The 18,646-nt window shown below is 34.9% G+C and overlaps 1 protein-coding gene across 2 annotated transcripts in view; it reads right to left on the bottom strand.

The window, feature by feature from the left end:
• Window positions 1-18,646, bottom strand: part of LOC111058767 (prolactin-releasing peptide receptor-like) — a 297,162-nt gene that overhangs the window by 95,347 nt on the left and 183,169 nt on the right. For both annotated transcript variants that reach the window (XM_039439860.1, XM_039439868.1), the window contains exons 6-7: window positions 13,671-13,881; window positions 12,983-13,171 (exon numbers count right to left, since the gene is read on the bottom strand). In XM_039439860.1, coding sequence (XP_039295794.1) covers window positions 12,983-13,171; window positions 13,671-13,881 — 400 coding nt within the window. The remainder of the gene's footprint in view (window positions 1-12,982; window positions 13,172-13,670; window positions 13,882-18,646) is intronic.

The following is an 18,646-nucleotide window of genomic DNA, read 5'->3' as shown; positions in this document are numbered from 1 at the left end:
TGAGACATAGGAACATAAAGTCAATTACATGAAGTATTAATACATTTCAGTCTAAATTAATCATTGTAATTCTATATTAATTGTCTTTATATACATATTTATTTGTAGTGCACTACCCTAAACTATAAAAAACAGCCAACCTAATACTCATGAGTATGTGAACTACCGGTATACAAATACAATTTATATTAGGCCAACTAATACTAAATTACCAATTTTAAGTGATCTTTATTAAATGGAATAAGTGATGTAAGTGATTTAACCTATGATATCTTATTATTTATTCAATTACAATAGCTTTTTGAATTTCAATTGAAATTTAAGTCATTTACCTCTGAACATTCTAGTTTTGTCACATGGTCGTCGAAATACCTAATTATTACCACATGCTAAACTTTCTAACATTCCGGGTTGAAAGAACCATGCTTGAAAAATGCTGGTCGTCATTCTACGAAACATGCCACTCTACCACATGCCATTCAAACTACCCATTCACAATTATGCATTCATGAATGCGTTCTAACAATGGGCCTGTCCTTTCTGATCCTCAGGTTGTCTATAATACCTGGAAACGCTAAATAGGTCTACTAAGAAATCTTATAGGTACTCAAAATTGAGGAGAAGGCTTCGAAATTAATGACCACCCTGAAACTGAATGTTGGAGAGGTCATTCACCCACGGAAGGGTAGCATATTTGGTGCAAATCCAAATTGATTTTCATTTATTATTTTATGTTTGCTCAAAAACAGGACTAATCTCTTCTTTATAATCTTTTCCATAATTTCTGCCAGATTACTGATAAGACTGATTGGCCTGTAATTGCCAGGATTTGATGGATCTCTTCGCTTGAAGAGAGGTTTTATTTTGGCTTTTTTGAAGTGTTTGGGGAAGTAGCCTTGCTCAAAACATTTATTAAAAATCGTGGCTAGTGGTTGTGAAATAGTGTGGCCTATTTGCTTGAGTACTGTGTTATTGAGATTATCCATTCCTGGGGCGCAATTATTCTTCAGCTCTTGTATATGTTTATATATTTATATATTTATATGTTTATATGTTATATGTTTATATGTTTATATGTTTATATTTTATATGTTTATATGTTTATATGTTTATATGTTTATATGTTTATGTTTATATGTTTATATGTTTATATGTTTATATGTTTATATGTTTATATGTTTATATGTTTATATGTTTATATGTTTATATGTTTATATGTTTATATGTTTATATGTTTATATGTTTATATGTCTATATGTTTTTATGTTGCGCATTTACGGCGAAACGCGGTAATAGATTTTCATGAAATTTGACAGGTATACTCCTTTTTTAATTGAGCGTCGACGTATATACAAGGATTTGGAAATTTTGCATTTCAAGGATAATATGAAAGAAAAGAGGAGCCTCCTTCATATGCCAATATTAGAGTAAAAATCAGACTATAGAGTTATTAATCATAAATCAGCTGACAAGTGATTATACAGATGTGTGGAGAAGCCAGTCTATTGCTGTGTTTCCATAAGGACTATAGTTTCAATCAGGTACTTGTGGATGAGAATACTGCGTGAGGTCTACTGCTCACAAAACTACTAGTTATCCAGATCCTTCTTTTTAGGTAGTTTGTCCATTAACCCAACAAAAATCAATGACTTCATCAACATTATGTTAGGCCTAAATATCATTTGATGGTTGTCAGACACGAACGTTTTTCATAACTTTTCTCCCACAATGGAGAACTCACTTTTAGGAAGTCTGAAACTATTCTTTGTCTTTCCAGAAAAATCTCTACGCGATAACTATAGCCTACTTCCACTCCAATTTCAATGTTTAGTCCTGTTAAGCATACAATTGATTTGTTAACAATAATATACTTGAATGAATAAACTTATTTAATTATTCCCCAGAAGAGAAGCTCAAATATAGTTTTAAACGTTCAAAAATTATATAGAGAAAATGGAAAATCTCTACGCGATAACTATAGCCTGCTTCCACTCCAATTTCAACGTTTAGTCACGTTAAGCATGCAATTGATTTGTTAACAATAATATACTTGAATGAATAAACCTATTTAATTATTCCCCAGAAGAGAAGCTCAAATATAGTTTTAAACGTTCAAAAATTATATAGAGCAAATGGAAAATCTCTACGCGATAACTATAGCCTACTTCCACTCCGATTTCAACGTTTAGTCACGTTAAGCATACAATTGATTTGTTAACAATAATATAGTTGAATGAATAAACCTATTTAATTATTCCCCAGAAGAGAAGCTCAAAAATAGTTTTAAACGTTCAAAAATTATATAGAGCAAATGGAAAATCTCTACGAGATAACTATAGCCTGCTTCCACTCCAATTTCAACGTTTAGTCACGTTAAGCATAGAATTGATTTGTTAACAAAAATGAATGAATAAACCTATTTAATTATTCCCCAGGAGAGAAGCTCAAATATATTTTTGAACCTTCAAAAATTATATAGAGCAAATGGAAAGGGATGTTAGTTTCGGAAAACATTTTGGTTGAAAAAAGCACTTTTTGTCTCAATGATAGTAGCTACTGTTATTTTGATATTACCTACTCTAAGAGAAGAGTATTTGAAGTTATTGGTTGGTGAAACTACCTCATTCATCTGTTCATCCATTTATTTAGTTATTACTAGCAGGTAACCCGTGCTTCGCAAGGCCATATGCTTTTTCTAAACAGATGGTTTTGAGATAATTTCTTTGATGCAGCTGTTCCACATTCACCATATGCAGAGTTCGTGAAAATGAAAATATTTATTAATTATCAAAACAATACTATTATTATATTTATAGTGAAAATATTTATCAATTATCAGAAAAATGTTATTGAGGTTAAGTGGTATCAGGTAGAAAGCAATAATTGAACAGATGTTCCTTTTTTAATTTTGTTCATATGATTTGGCTATTTTTTTGTGGAATCGTATTTACCATTAATGAAATTTGAACATTAATTTTGGAAAATCTAGAAGAAAATTGTAATTTGAGCTTCGAGGTGCACGAGTTTGATATTTTTAGAATATATGTGCAAAATTTGGAGATCTACATCATTCCGGTTTTTCCGGTATGCAATCCACAAGTTGACATATTTTAATGCGAACAAACGAATAGGCGAACAGATGAACAAACGAACAAACACAACCCTACTCTCTTTTATTATATAGAAGATAACTAAGTCGGGTGGAATGGATGTTATCACTCAATGGCATGTGTTGATTAATGTCAATAACTTTGAAACTTCCAACTTCGTCGAATAGTGTTCAGAATATTCATGAGATTCGAATCTCCGACCGATTGCTGATATGTGAAGCTTGAGCACGCGGACCAGCAATTTTGATGCAATGTACAATGTGTGGCAGATATTGCGCTTATTGAGTACCATAGATGCATGACATACACGTCTAGCTTGTAAATGGAGTGACCCTTTACTTGTGGAAAATTGGCGAAGAGCCACATTCACAACGAAGCACTCCTTCCATTGCCACAGCCACAGCCATTACATTGCCCGCTCAAAATTGAGTGCTCACTTGTGAATCTTCCACCGCTACAGCTAAAAGATCCCAAACTAAGTAGTTTGCGGGTCCCTGTCAATAAACCACTCTGGGAAATGCAATTTCGTGTATAGGTTACTCATCATCTTTCGAGCAAGCTTTCTAGTTGTGGAAAGTTTTCTAGCTGAATCTTCCAAAATAAGTGAATTTCGACAATTCAACACCATTGATCATGATAACGTCTTAAACATTCCTATAATACGCATTAAATCTTGAAAAAATATTTTAAATAGTTATAATGAATAGAATAGACAGGTAACATTCCCAAATTGCGGAGCCCCGAGCTGCCGTGGTCGTTAATTACAGGATATTAACGACTTATTCGTAGCTTCTTCGAAGTTTCATTCTGTAAATATTAGAGTATTTGACGATATTTCAATTTAAAAACAGATTTGTTTTTGTACCCAATTGAACTTCAGAAAGAATAGAATAAAAACCAATAAACGGATTCTTGGTGTAAATCATATTATGTTGTTTACATCCATTGAAATACTTGGAAAGCTTCAATGGAAAAATGACTTGTTAAGATTTGTTACTTGAAGCGCGACTATGCTCATCAAATATTTTTTAGTCATCGTAATCTTAAAAGAGATAAATCCAATTGATATCGACATCCTTGTCAGGACAATACATTTTGAAATTATTCCTCATTAGAAATAACAGTAGATGTTTGATTTTTCACTAATTTGGAACAAACATTACAGCTTAGTCTGAAAATCAGTTTTTATAAATCTGAAATAGATTCAGCTAATAGTCTACTATCCAATACTTATTTTCATATGTTTATCAGCGAACCAACCAATAATATACGAAGATGATGATCATCTATTCTTTTATTTAGCAGTCAAGAAGCTTGTTTAGGTGATGCGGCCATATAAAGCTGTTGGGTGAATTACAGCCAGATTGGTGGCTTTAAGCTATGTCCGTGCTGGTATCATTACGGTTTCAGCATTCAAATCACTGTAGCAGCTTCATCACTACGCTAGCTCCTGGCCGGCTAAAGCGTTCAATTAATTCGAAATATTGGAAATCTGAAATCCAACTGAACCGAACTTGGGTGAGCGCGTGTGTGAGTGTGTGTGTTGAGAGCAGATGGCACCACCGGCCTTCCCTCTGCGAATTTCCTTTCCTAAATTGAATTCTGCAGTGCAGACAGACAAATGCACCTGTATGTGTCAACAGACTCCTGTCTTCCAGTTACTAACGTTTCACACTTGTGGAGTGTCACTCGGAAAGGCACAGCTTCTCATTTCCCCCACAAATCCATTGATACGGACCGACTCACTGCAGGATTTAAGTTGGCTTTTGAAAATCATCATGAGCTCTAGAAATGTGAATTCAATTAAATTTATTCCGACTCGCAGAGAGAAGCTCCCAGTTCTCAGTTCAAGTAATAATGGGAATTCCACTTCGTTTGGAAAGTGAATTCAATTAGATTCCTCAATCACTCGGTGTTGAAGTCAATATCACAACTGATTCACCATATATCTGTGTTACAGGGAACATCCGATATAATATACTGTAATACTGTATCACAGGTTCATATTGGAAATTATCTGAAATGGAAATTGAATGAATCAAAAATACTAACAAAAGTATGTCAAATGAATGAGAATGAAATTAAATATAAGATTTTAACAATTTTAGAAAACTTGAAATCAATAATTACTGTATTCAATTAATCAATTATCAATAAACTACAATAAATTAATCAATAGGCCTGAAAATAATTATTCAATTGATCAACAATTATCAATAAATCACAACAAATAAATCAATATTCATAATGAGGAAATTGCAAAGGTAATTAATTAAACCCTGAACTTTAAAACTTAATAAAGTCTGTTGATTCAAGTTTAGCCTACAATGAAAAGAAAAATAGAATGTCTGTGAATCACTACCACATAAAATTAATGAAAGAAAGAAATGCAAATCACGAAATGACAAATCACATAATATTATCGACTAGATCGCACGCCATCCTACGGAATTTGTACGGGGAGAACCAAAAGATATCCAAGTGCTGAGAACAACTATTGAAAATTCTCTGTGCTCTATTCAGAGGAGAGTTATAATGACTCACCGTTCTGGAGCGTGAGATATGAAAAGAAAAGGTCGAACGGCGAGCAATGGTATTTATATAAATATTAATTTTGGAAAGCAGATACGGAGAATCAATTTTGTTATTTAAAAGATTATAAAGGAAAAGAAGAGATTTGACGTCACGTCTGACTTTCAGTGATTTAATTTCAAACATACTTCTTAAAGAATTGGTAGGGTAATCAAACGGGCAGAAAACATTGTGCTTTTTATAATAAATACATCTCAAGATTTATTCTGCATTCGTTCTAGTATTTGAATCTGTTCATTATAATATGGATTCCAAATTTCGCTAGCATATTCCATCAGGCTTCTTACAATTGATTTGTATAACAGTACCAAAGGCACTATGTCTCCAAAGGGTGAGCATGTCCTCAAGATGAATCCCATCTGCTGATTAGCTCTATTAGATATGTAATCTACATGTGCATTGAAAGAAAAATCAGAACTGAAAACCACTCCAAGATCCTTGAACGATTCCACCTTTTCTAATGGTATACCATTTATATGGTAAACATGTATGAAAGGAGAAGACTGTCGAGTAAAACTCATGAATTTACATTTTCCTACATTTATTTTTAGTTCATTTGTAACACACCACTTGGACAAATTGTCAACGTCAATCTGTAAATCATAACAATCTCTCAGATCATTGACTTCTTTGAACAACTTGACATCATCTGCATACAAAAGACATTTTGATTTATTGATAACAGATGGGAGATCATTGATGAATAAAATAAAAAGGAGTGGCCCAAGGTTAGAGCCCTGAGGTACCCCCGATGTGCACTCAAAGAATTCTGATTATATTGTTGAATTTTTACATATTGTTTTCTTGCTTGAAGGTAGCTCTGAACAAGATGAACCAGAGTATCGCAGAATCCCAACACTTTAAGTTTCTTATCAGAAGTCTATGGTTGATAGTGTCAAAGGCTTTTGATAAATCTGTGTAAATAACATCAGTACGCCCTCCATCATCTAGAACATGTGACACTTCATTACTAAAAACCATAAGATTGGAAACAGTGGAGCGACGAGGTAAAAATCCATGCTGCTGGGGTGAAATAATTCTCTGACCCTGATCATAAATTATGGAATAAATAACTTTTTCAAAAACTTTAGAAAAACAATTTAAAATAGAAATTGGCCTATAATTTTTTATATCATTTCTATTTCCAGATTTGAAAACTGGAGTAACCCTTGCCACCTTCCATTTTGAAGGAAATTTACCCGTCCTCAAAGATAAATTACAAATATTTATTTATTTTACATTGTATTTGATACTCCTTGTATCATTACATGGAAATGTAGATAGACATGACATTTATATAATGGTTTATACATCAAAGATCAAATTAACTTTGTTCATTTGTTCATTCATAATTCACAATGCAAAGTTCATTCATAATTATTTTGTGAGGTCACTAAAAAAAGAATTAAAAACATCAGCAGCACTCACTCGAACAAAACAAATGATCTTAGCCTCAAAGTGTTAGATAGGAAAAAATATACGTCATTCAGTTGCTGTTTGTTGTACAATTGAAGCATATCCTCAAAATTTGTGAAAAAATGACGATCCAAATATCTCTGTCTGAAAGCACTGTAAAGATTACACTCAAAAAATATATGCTGCAAGGTTTCATAAACACTATTGTCTCTGCAAAGTACACAGGTTAGTTGATGATCTATTTCATACCTGATGTTTTTCAGATAGAATACGGATTTTATCTGTGATGAAATTCGGAGCTGACTGAATAATCAAATTTTAAATACACCATTGGATCGTATGAAACGAGATGTCTGTACAGATGATGATTTGAAGAGATGCAAGCACGTTCTAAGTCCATGTCAAAGAGTTTCATCCTGAATGCTCTCAAAATTTCCGATTTATTACGCTTAATAAGAGCAGCATCTTGCTCTTGCCACAGATTCCCGTATCCAAGATTCTCAATCTGCTCTCTTAACTGTGAGACCCAGTTATACTTCCTGTTCGCTTCATTATCCAGAGACATCAATCTCTTGAAACACATTTTGGGGAATCTATTATCGCACATGTTTAGAATTTTCATCCACCAATTTATTGCCAGATTAAGAATGTGGAGCTTCAGCTGGGGACGAGAAGTCTCCAGCCTAACAATGTAGCTAGGTGTTCTTGAAGGCCAGTAGAACGTGGATTTGATGAACTTCGATTGAATTCTTTCAATAAGGTCCCAATACCTTAGAGCCCATATTTCACTGCCATAAGACAGCACTGATCTGATCATTGTATCAAAAAGTTTAATCCTGGACTCCCAGGAGGCTAACGATTTTGAATTCAAAATAAGTCTTTGGATGGATCCTGATGCAGTCGCGCCTCTACACATCATGTCACTGGCCGCCTGATGGAACAATCCGGAATTCGAAAACACCACTCCCAGATATCTTATTGAACTTACTGTCTCCAAAGGCTCACTTTGAAAGTAGAGCGTCTCCCTGGGTGATCGACCATGACTTTTCTTAAAAATTAAAACCTTTGTTTTCGAAACATTTACCTCAAGACTATTTTCGGAGCAATAATTTTGTAGAGTACTAAGTTTTCTTCGTGCATCCACTACAGTATTAGAGAGAAGTACCGAGTCGTCTGCATATGAAATAACGTTCAGACCGGTGTGTTCGTTAATGCTTACTGGGCTGCAGCCTTTCCTTGAGAAGAATTCTTCCATATCATTAATGAAGATGGAAAAAAGCAATGGTGAAATTGTATCTCCCCGAAGGACACCTTTTGTGATGGGCACCTCCTCTGTGAACCCGCCTTCCGTTCCAATTCTAACCATTGCTCGACTGTAGAAGTCCTGGAGAATTGAAATCCATTTCCGACTGATTCCATAGTCAAAAAGCTTCTGCCATAACCGTGTGTGACTCACAGAATCGAAGGCCTTCTTGAAGTCTATAAAAATTGTATAAACCTTCCTCCTTTGTCTCATTATCTGTGAGTTTACCAAAGCATGCAGAGTAAATATACTATCTAAGCAACCTCTGGATGTACGGAAGCCATTTTGAGCCTCATTCAAGGGATTTCCAAATTCTATCCAGTCAGATAACCGGTTGCTAAGCATTTAAGTAAACAGTTTGCATATGCAGTTGACCAGCGATATACCCCTGAAGTTGTCTGGGTCACTTCTATCTCCTTTCTTAAATATCATAAACATATGCATCTTGCACCAACCTTCTGGTATAGTCTCATTATTTAGAATTTTATTGAACAAATTGAGGATGTACACTTTTCCTTGGAGAGGGAGGTTCATCAGCAACTCATTTGTCACCATATCTATACCTGATGCCTTGCCAGATTTACATTTCCTGATAGCATTTTGCAGTTCATTAAAGGAAAATGGTGCGTCAAAGAAGGGGTGCAAGACGTCCAAAACTACAAAAGGATTACTAATGTTTGTCATAACTGGGTAGCAAGTATTCAGGTATTCTTGCCAAACATCTATTCCAATTTTATTTCCAAAGGCCGTATTGCTTTTTCTTAGCTTACGAATAGTTGACCAAAATTCTCTTGCGTTATGTATATTATTTACTTTGTTATTTAATTTCGTGTAGTATTCCTGTTTGGATGCTTTTATGACTTGCTTATATTGTTTTTTCCCAGTAAGAAATCTATTATAACATTCCAAGTCGAGGATATTTGACCTATAGGCTCTATATAAAGACTTCATTGTTCTCTTAGCCTGATAACAAGCATTACTGAACCACGGTTTATTCTGGTTTGCACGAACTGATGAAATTCTGCCATCCTGGAACATGCCGAGTTCCCGTGCTGTGATTGTGATCTCATGTAGTAGGTGATTGTACATAGCCTCAAAATCGAGAAAAGTGTTGGGATCCAAAGCAGACACGATATGATCCTGATACTGCGTTCTACAATCCATGTTCCATATAAATTTAGGTCTTCTGTGAAAGTTCTGAGCTGGATAGGGAGCCGGATTTGTCGGTCCACTACTGCATCCCTCAATTGTTAGAGTACAAGGCAGATGATCAGAGATCAGAGAATTATCTTGAATGCACATATCCTTTGTTGAAGAAATACCATGTATGTTCGTTCAAATTAAATCAACAGTACTTCTTCCATTATTACCCAAGTATGTATAGTTCCCGATTCTATCGCTAATTGAACGTCCATTAAGAACATATAAGCCATGATTCTCCATGTATTCAGCGAGTAGTTTACCTCTTGCATTAGGATTTGTGTCCAGTGTACTTCTACTTTGCAAAGGAGTACCGTCAAATACATTTGGATCAATCAAATTATTTAAAAGACCAATTCGACTGTTCTGATCACCTCCAATATATATTTCATAACCGCCAAATTTTTCAAACACTGATGAGAGAGTAGCATCAAAAAGATCTAATACCGCCTTTAATGAGTCCAATGGTCTAAAGTAAACACATCCAACAACAAATTTTCTAGAATCAGAAGTTATCAGTAAGAATAGCCAGAAAGGAGATTCATCAATAATTTCATAAACAAGTTTTTTGTTCAAGAACGCAATCAGTCCTGAACTTGGTCGACCTACATCCTTATTCCTGATAGCCTTCACATGTAGTGTATTGTAGCTTTGTTTTAATAAGTGGGGGAGAAGACAGCATTCTGTAGTGAGCCATGTTTCACATAAAATAATAATTTCATTCTTAGATAAAACATCAATTTCTTCATCGCTCAGCAAATAGAAGTTAGACATACCTCCAATGTTCCAAAATGTTATATTTATTTCATTCAAAAAATTACGCTCGTCTGTACCTGAATTTTTATGCTTGTTATTTGCTTTGGGGCCGAAAAAAGTCACCTATTTTTCCTGATGGATGATTTGTCTGTTTAGATTTAACTTTTCTTTTTTTAGAGCTCTGGTTGGAAGGGTTCGAAGACTGTGAAGCGTCAGTTGCCGGCTCCTCATATTCATCATCCTCGTTCTCAGGTTCATTATTGAATGCAGGTCTATAAACGTCTAAATCAGCCAGAGAGTTGATAGCCAAGATTTTTGCGTTAGGTTCTTTTTTTGTTAACACCTTGCCATTTTGAAACCATGAATACTGTAGACAACCTTTTCTCTGTAGCTGTTTTGCTTCCCGGAAAATTGTACTATTCAAGGGAGACATGTACTCCGAAACGAAAATCTGGGTGCTCTGTCCCATAATGTTTATATCTGTTGTGAATATCTGTTTCTTTTCTTTTACAAGTCTTAAAAACTCATATTTCTCATTATTTCTTACAAATTTCATGACTATTAATGGGTTAGCTCCTGTCCTACTTCGCTTACGGTAAATGGAATCGATTTCAGCATCATTAAAAGTATATCCTATATAATTAGCAATACTATGCACAGTATTCATGAGGTTCTCATCATTGTTGTACGGAATATTGACTATTTTTATTGTCTTCAAATATATCTCTTGCTGTGTGTCTGTCATTGATTTACGTAGGGAAATTATTTCTTTTTTTAGTTTATTGTTTTCCTCCTTAAGAATGTTTAAGTCCGTTTTATACTTGGCAAAATTTTCTTTCGTATAACTTGCAAGAGATTTAATCTCATCTCTGCAATTACGGACGGCAGAAACAATCTCTTTATTCTCGTTGAACAGTCTATCAAATCGATTCATAATTGCTGTAATAGTGTCAGGTGCCTTACCGATGTCGAAGTTCTGCTTATCAGCTGCTGCTTGCCCGGCATCGCCAACGCTGCTTATCTTATCTCCAAGCCATTCGCCTGGTTCTGCCTCGTTGCCTGACATTTTTCGTAGCCAGTATATCAATAAAATGAAACAAAAAACTCACTATTGTCTGGCTCCTGGATGATTAACTCACAATACAATTATATATTCGAATGCAGCTCAACTAATGTGACAATTTGATGTAAGACTCAACTCAACCCTTCATGAAAAACCTATGAAAACTCACAATAAAAGCAGAGCAAAAACAGCGTGACCTTCTCTTTCGACGTCTCAATCTACACACATTTTGATGGATTTCAGGACATAATTACTCACTTTTCATATTCAATGGTAACTGTAGGAAAAATTTGATGTTGAATACTTGCACTCAAGAAACCATTCCGCACGAGCCATAACCGAGGTAAACGTTTCTATCGGTGCTGCAAAGTGTCACTTTGTGCACTAGTTGCACAAAATTAATAACTATTTCAGTTCCTATTCTACAGTGTTCATTCATTTCGCGTTACTTGTAATATTAATACTGGTGGATTCACGGAGGATCGGCAGCCTTGATTGTGGGTTGATTAGTTTGTGCTTTCCTCCCCTTCCCCCTCTCCCAAAGAGGCGAGATAACCTCTCTCCCTCACCCCTCCTTCATTCTCCCCGTTTATCTTTCAACCCAGCACTTCAAGAAGCGTGCTCGAGAAGTCAACATCGTTTCGTTCCGTTTCTCCTGTTTCCGTGGCGTTCGAGCTGAACGCAATTACCTCGTTTCGTTTCGTGATATATGTACAATATCATATAGGCCTACGCATAAAGACAGGATATCGTCAGCAGTAACTTCTACACACGAGATACAGTCCACTTCCTCGCCAGTTCCAAGGTTAGTGCAAATTAAAGACTTACTTTTGGGGCTGTCGACGTTTTCGTGAATTATATCTTAACTGTACCCCAATCCATAGGTTTGGGGACAGGACGGGACTACCAAATACAAAACAATCGTTCCATGTCAAACCTATCATAGAGTAAAAAAAGAAATTGATGATAAATTAATAATATTTCGTGATTGTCACAAATCTATCCAAAATTCTCTGTTCACGGCTGACCAATATTTTCGCTTTTCCTCCATTTCTGTTTTTCCGAAGCTGTCAAAAGATATTCAATGTGATATTCAATGTTTTGTCGAAAACTGCGAATACTGGGGTAGATTTACAATTTCAAATGAAAAAGAGGTAGTTTATTATTGATAACTCAGTAATGTACATCTCAAAAATTCAAATCAAAATAACTAAAGGGTTCTGGGTGAAATTGTCCTGAAAAAAAATTTTCAAACTAGAAGGAGTTTGACACGTCTTGACTCAACAATCAAGTTGAAATTAATATTGGAAATTATATGAAAAGAGCTTCCTATAGTATTGAATCATTTTAATCATAGGCTTATAATAGCTGAAAATCATTTTTTTAGAATGTAGCTTGGCACTATTTCAACCTGACCCCTTCAATTCAAAATTGAGTAGACTTCATGTTGTAGAAATAAGAAAGGTGAGATGTCCGTGCACCAATATAAATTCAAGATTTAACTTTTTGAAAATAAATTGAAGGAGTTGGTAGTCTACTCACCAGTTCTGGAACGGTAGGTGGCGAGTCTCCAGTCTTTCCCGGCAGGACTACGGAGGTTGGCAGCAGTGTTTCCTGGCAGGTCTCCTGACCGTTGCAGGTGCGCTCCGACCGCCAATTGCCCAGGCGACCGCCCGCCCCGCATCCGCTGCTCCCTCCCGGGCCACCCGTCGAGTCAAAGCATGGAAGCACCTGGCAACAAAAATTTTAATCTGTCCAAAAAGCAACCAGGAATAGAAATGAGAAAATTTCTGAAGATATTTCAATTTAAATTAAGATAGTCTAGTAATTTTAACTGGTTTGAGACTTTGATCATCGATTCCAACACATCTATATCAAACAATGTAAAATATTAGTTTCTTGAGAAAAGGTAGAGGTTCTTTTTCAGATCTGTCCTCATCCAATTCAAGCAAATATTCCATATCTATTATGTGGGTTATGCATCTTTTGTCACCAAATCATCGTTATTTAAATCATAAAATACCACATAAGAGCATTGATTTTTTGGGAAATTGAATTTTAAGTATGTTTCATTATACAAATGTATTAATCCTTCAACCTCGGAACATCAATATGGGCTACTTCAGGTTTAGGTTTGACATCAATATTGTAAATTGATATCAACATCAATATAGGTTATTACAATGGATTCTATTACAGTGTAGTTTCCAGAGAATAAATAATATTGTACCTGTTTGAACTCTTTCCTGAAGTTATCATTGAGCCATGCGTAAAGGAATGGATTGTAGCATGTTGAGGACATAGCTAGCGCGTGAACGATGAAGAAACACAGGTTGTAATATCGCCAACTGCCTGTGGGAATGTAGACATCGTTCAGCAGATTTATCACAGTCAGTGGCAGCCACGAAACTCCAAAGATTGTCACCATCGCTATCAACATTCTGCAACACACAAAACACATTTCATTCAATTGGTCAATAACCTGGGCTCATTATTCTATCTGAGGATGGAAACTAATGTGGAGAGTTCAATTTGCACTCCAAAATCATCAGGATTGTAAAAGTGATTCCTGTTCATGTGCGAGTCAATGCATTCTTGAGAGGATAATCATGTCAAAAATGAAACGCGATTTCAATATAATCAGGAAATCGATTGTATAACTCATTTTCCTGCATAAGGTTTCCTCTTCCATTTTACTGATGGTTCAGATCGTCTAAATTAAATTGAATTATTGAGTGAGGTCTCCGTATTACACACTTTTCAGTCTCAAATTAAGCTTTTTCTAAAATATTCTGTGTGGAATAATATGAACGGACAAACGATCATAATAAACTGCAATTTAAATTTTATCATCAAACTCAGCGTTTTTATAGTCATCCGAATAAATAAAAATCATTATTGTGAGCTTTTTTCAAGATGCAGCATATTTTCATGAACATGGAAGAAGCCCATATGAAACTTGATTTGGAATGATTTATTGAATTAGGAACTCAGGAAGGGTACTCATTGCAGAATAAGAATAACACAGTTCAGTCACTTATAAATTCACTTCTAAATTATGAGAAGAACATTGGATTTTGACTTGAAATTTTCCTGCAAATCCCCTTGTATTGCTTTTCCAGATAGGAATGCACTAGTATGAGTGTGACACATATGACTTCCAAATATATTGCCAGGAGGCTCGTAATCTCCAGCTTTTCTCAACGGATTGAAGGAGCGTTCAAGATATCTACATTCTGTTCCATTCTATTCACAAAATCTTTTTCTTATCAATGTATATCAGCAATGAATTGTTGATCCATTGTTGATGGAATCCCGGCGCGAATCAAGAGTGTTTTACCAATCTTACAATAATGATGGAAGGAGAAAAGGAGCACGTGAGTCGGCACATTATTACTGTTTTCGAATTATCTTTTATCTGCCCTTCCAAACGAGCATTTAACCGTATGCGCATATTGCAAATTGCTTCCCTTCTGATGATACCTCCAACCGGTCCGATTCCATCACTATTAGGACTGTTCAAAAAAGGATCATTCTCCTGTATATTACAAGAAATATATAGGTAGGTCGAAAATGCTGGTACAATATTGATGCTGCCCGAAAAAGAAGCTGTGTGATCTCATGTAAATCGGTTGATGTCTCTAAGGAAGAACACAAGTAACGTGCATTGGAAAATTTCTACCTTGATGTTTTTCTCATACTATGACGTTTCCTTTGAGTAATGAGATTATTGTAGGAGTTGAATAATCTATGTAACCTGAATGTTTGCATGATGATGGTACCTCCATTCTTATTAACATGATAATTCTTATTTGAATGGATTTAATAATATCCACGTTCTTAAATAAAATAATGTTCAGCAACAAATCAATCCTCAATCATTAAAGTATTTCATAAGAGAATTAGCGTTCAATCATTTAATTTTCATGTTGAGAATTCAGGTTGTTAATATTTATTTCAAATTAATATTTACATTCAAGTTAATTTTGCTGCAATATTCCCCTCAAAGTTATGCTATCGGTTATGCATGAGCACTGAACAGGAATCGAAATTATGTCATGATTAAATTTAGCTTGTCTGGTAAAGAGAAATCTCTCATTCTAAGTATTATTGTAAAATGACCTTTTTCAGTATGAAGCGCCGTATTCCACAAGAATGAGTTTTGTTGCTCCGCTATCTCAGAGCTACGTGATTCGCCTATCATTATGGTGACAATAAAATATTCTCCATTGCGAGTCCTAATCTGTTGGAGCAGAGTTTTCTGTTTCTGTTCATGGAACGTGGCGTTGAAGTTGACACAATTGTTTCCCTTGTAATCCTTTTTTCATCCTTTACTCTTCATCTAGAGAGTGAAGGATGAGGATTATTCTTGCTCACTCGCTGCCTCTTCCCACAAATACCTTGAAACCTGTGGTTGGAGCTACGTGCTAATGCTTCAGACCTATTTCCAAAACAAGCGAAATGATGATCAACAATGAACAGAATGATCGCACAAGGTAGGCCTATAGGTATGAATCTTGTTTCGCTCTTCCTCATGCTGTTCACTTTTTATCATGTTCATTCAACTCTCCTTCCGTTTATCCTTCTCTCTTCTTTCGGTTTATCCATTCCCCTTCTGTCATCACACGTTCTCCTTTCCCAATCTCCTCCCTTCGCTCTTCTCCCTCTTTCCACTTTTATACTTCTCTCCCCTTCGCTTTTCTCCTTCTTCTCATTCGCTTTCTTTCTCTCTTCATCTCAATCATTCTACAAACCTGTACTTTTTCTCCAACCTCCTCGATTTCAGATCTCTTTTCCCTTCTTTATCCTTCGTCTTATTCTTTTTTCTTCATTTCTTTCATTTTTCTCTGTTTCCTTGTCGGTCATCAATTAATAATTCATATGAATAATATAATTAAATTTTGGAAACCTGAATAGAATTGAGCGAACCTGAATGATGTGCACAAGTGAATAATGTGAAGTTAATATTCCAACGGAACTGAATCAAGGAACATGATTTTGTTTTCTAATACACCGCTCGCTGGATGACTAATTAATGGAATTCGATGATGATTAGCAGTATGTACCAAATGACGTATATCACTACCGTAATACTCCAGATATATCTCAAATAAGTTTCCGCCAACAATGATGAACACTGCAGATTCGGTTTATCACTTGCATCGTTGATTAATAATGCGTAGAAATCTGAAGATGGATAATAACATCATTCATGCATGATGAAATTGAATAGGTATACTGATGGTTCATTCTATAGAAACTCGTTGAGTATATGGTACCCATTCCAATTTCATACGGCGGCAGTCAACTGAATAACATGCCCAACCTTCCAATAATCCAATATGGAGTAATTGAGTTTGAAGTGAAAGGTGGAATACCTGATAGATTATTCAGATGCGTTGTAGAATCTTATGAATATTATCAGTTATGATTGTATTATGCAAGAAGTCTCCAACCTTTTCCCTCAAATTTGCTTGTAAGCGTACTCAGTTCAAGATTCATTACAATAATAGAAGGATATGATAACCTTGTTATGGAGCTTTATTAAATTAACATGCTGAACAATAGAACAACTGAACGGATCTGAAGCGAAGCCAACATTAATTGAATTCTTGTCTGGTGCTCAAAGACAGATAGAATTAGACATATCAATGTACTGAGAATTTCAAACCGATAATTTGGCTTTGTATAACGTATTCAACTAACGTGCTTGTAGCTACTTAATCGATGTGTGTTAGTGCTTAGGGCTGGTTTCCGAGCTCGGGATTCAGCTAAGTTCTACATTTTTTAAACAGCTGGAGTCAGAAAATTGGTTTTCCGAAACCGGGCGTAGTCGTACTTTTCATGATAACCTTTATTTTCATATTTCTATACATTTGATAACTGGAAACGTTTTTCCTTGACCAAATAAATTATTCCTGAATAACTCAAAATAGCTGAAACTACACTATTTTCTCTTTATTTTATTTTGTGTCCAATTTCTAGTTTTCCGAAATTTCATTTAAACGTGGACTGCGACTACGCCCCGTTTCGGGAAGCCAATTTTCTGACTCCAGCTGTTTAAAGTTTAGAACTTAGCTAAATCCCGAGCTCGGAAACCAGCCCCTATGTAAACTCAAAAAGAGGTTTTGTTAGAGCATGATTGTATTTGTGAACAAACAATCGTTTATTGCTTGACATGAAAATATTCGTTTTCTATTTTAAAGCATTGAGCTACGTTAATATTAATATTGAAATCTTGATTTTCTCGTGAATTACGATACAGATCAAACAAATTATTGATGAATATGATCGTCATTTACTCGCCTTGACTGAAACTCATTCTGAGTCTGGTGCATTAGAAATATCATCAGACGTTTTTAGAACAGTTCTGTTTCATTGATTAGTTGATTAGTTTCACAGGGCAATATTACATGTAACGTTTCTAAATTAACCCTAACCCAATGATTAACACAAAATTGCCAAGATGACATTGTAATGTAGCCGATTATTTGACATGAATTTTTACAATCCGAGAGCATCCATTCTTTAAAAAATTAAAAGTGTCGACGACGGTGAAAATTCATGACAAGTAAAATTGGACTGAAAAATGTATGCCTCTAGGCAGTCATTATATATTATTCATCTTTTTTTTATTGAAGGCAAAACCCTGTGATTATTCTATTGTTTGTTTAAAAAGTTTTCCTTATATTATTTCATTCAAGTTTCCAGTTTCATTTTGAGTTACAATTTAATTAAATCGATTATTTAGTTCTCCAATATATTATCTGTTTTGTTTATCCTTTTAAATTATAATTCCTTTTCTCATGAGTTATAGAGTTAGATCAATTTAACCTCTCGCAAGCCTAGCGATTCCCCCATAATAAATTGTTACTATAATTAGCATAATGTCTAGCTAATTTTATTAAGTCAACTTTGAATTAGTTGATCATTCTCACAACCCTAAATTACCAGCTCAATACCATACCTAACATAACCAAAATTCAATTACCCCATTACAACATAGTTATGATATGATATTGGCGTTATAGTCGTGTATTAGTATGTTAATAATAATAATGAAAGGTATAAAGATCTCGAACAATGTAATTTTGGCAATGTAATTTCCTCATAGCTTAGTATAAAGACTTCTCATGCTTTTTATGTGATTTTCAACTATTCTTTACTTTCCCCTAAGCCTTCACTCTGCTCTTTCTCTTCCCTTCC

The sequence above is a fragment of the Nilaparvata lugens genome, chromosome 1 (assembly GCF_014356525.2).
Source record: "Nilaparvata lugens isolate BPH chromosome 1, ASM1435652v1, whole genome shotgun sequence".
Classification (NCBI taxonomy): Eukaryota; Metazoa; Arthropoda; class Insecta; order Hemiptera; family Delphacidae; genus Nilaparvata; species Nilaparvata lugens.
Note: the sequence above shows the minus strand (reverse complement) of the source record. Positions and strands in the feature narration are given on the sequence as shown.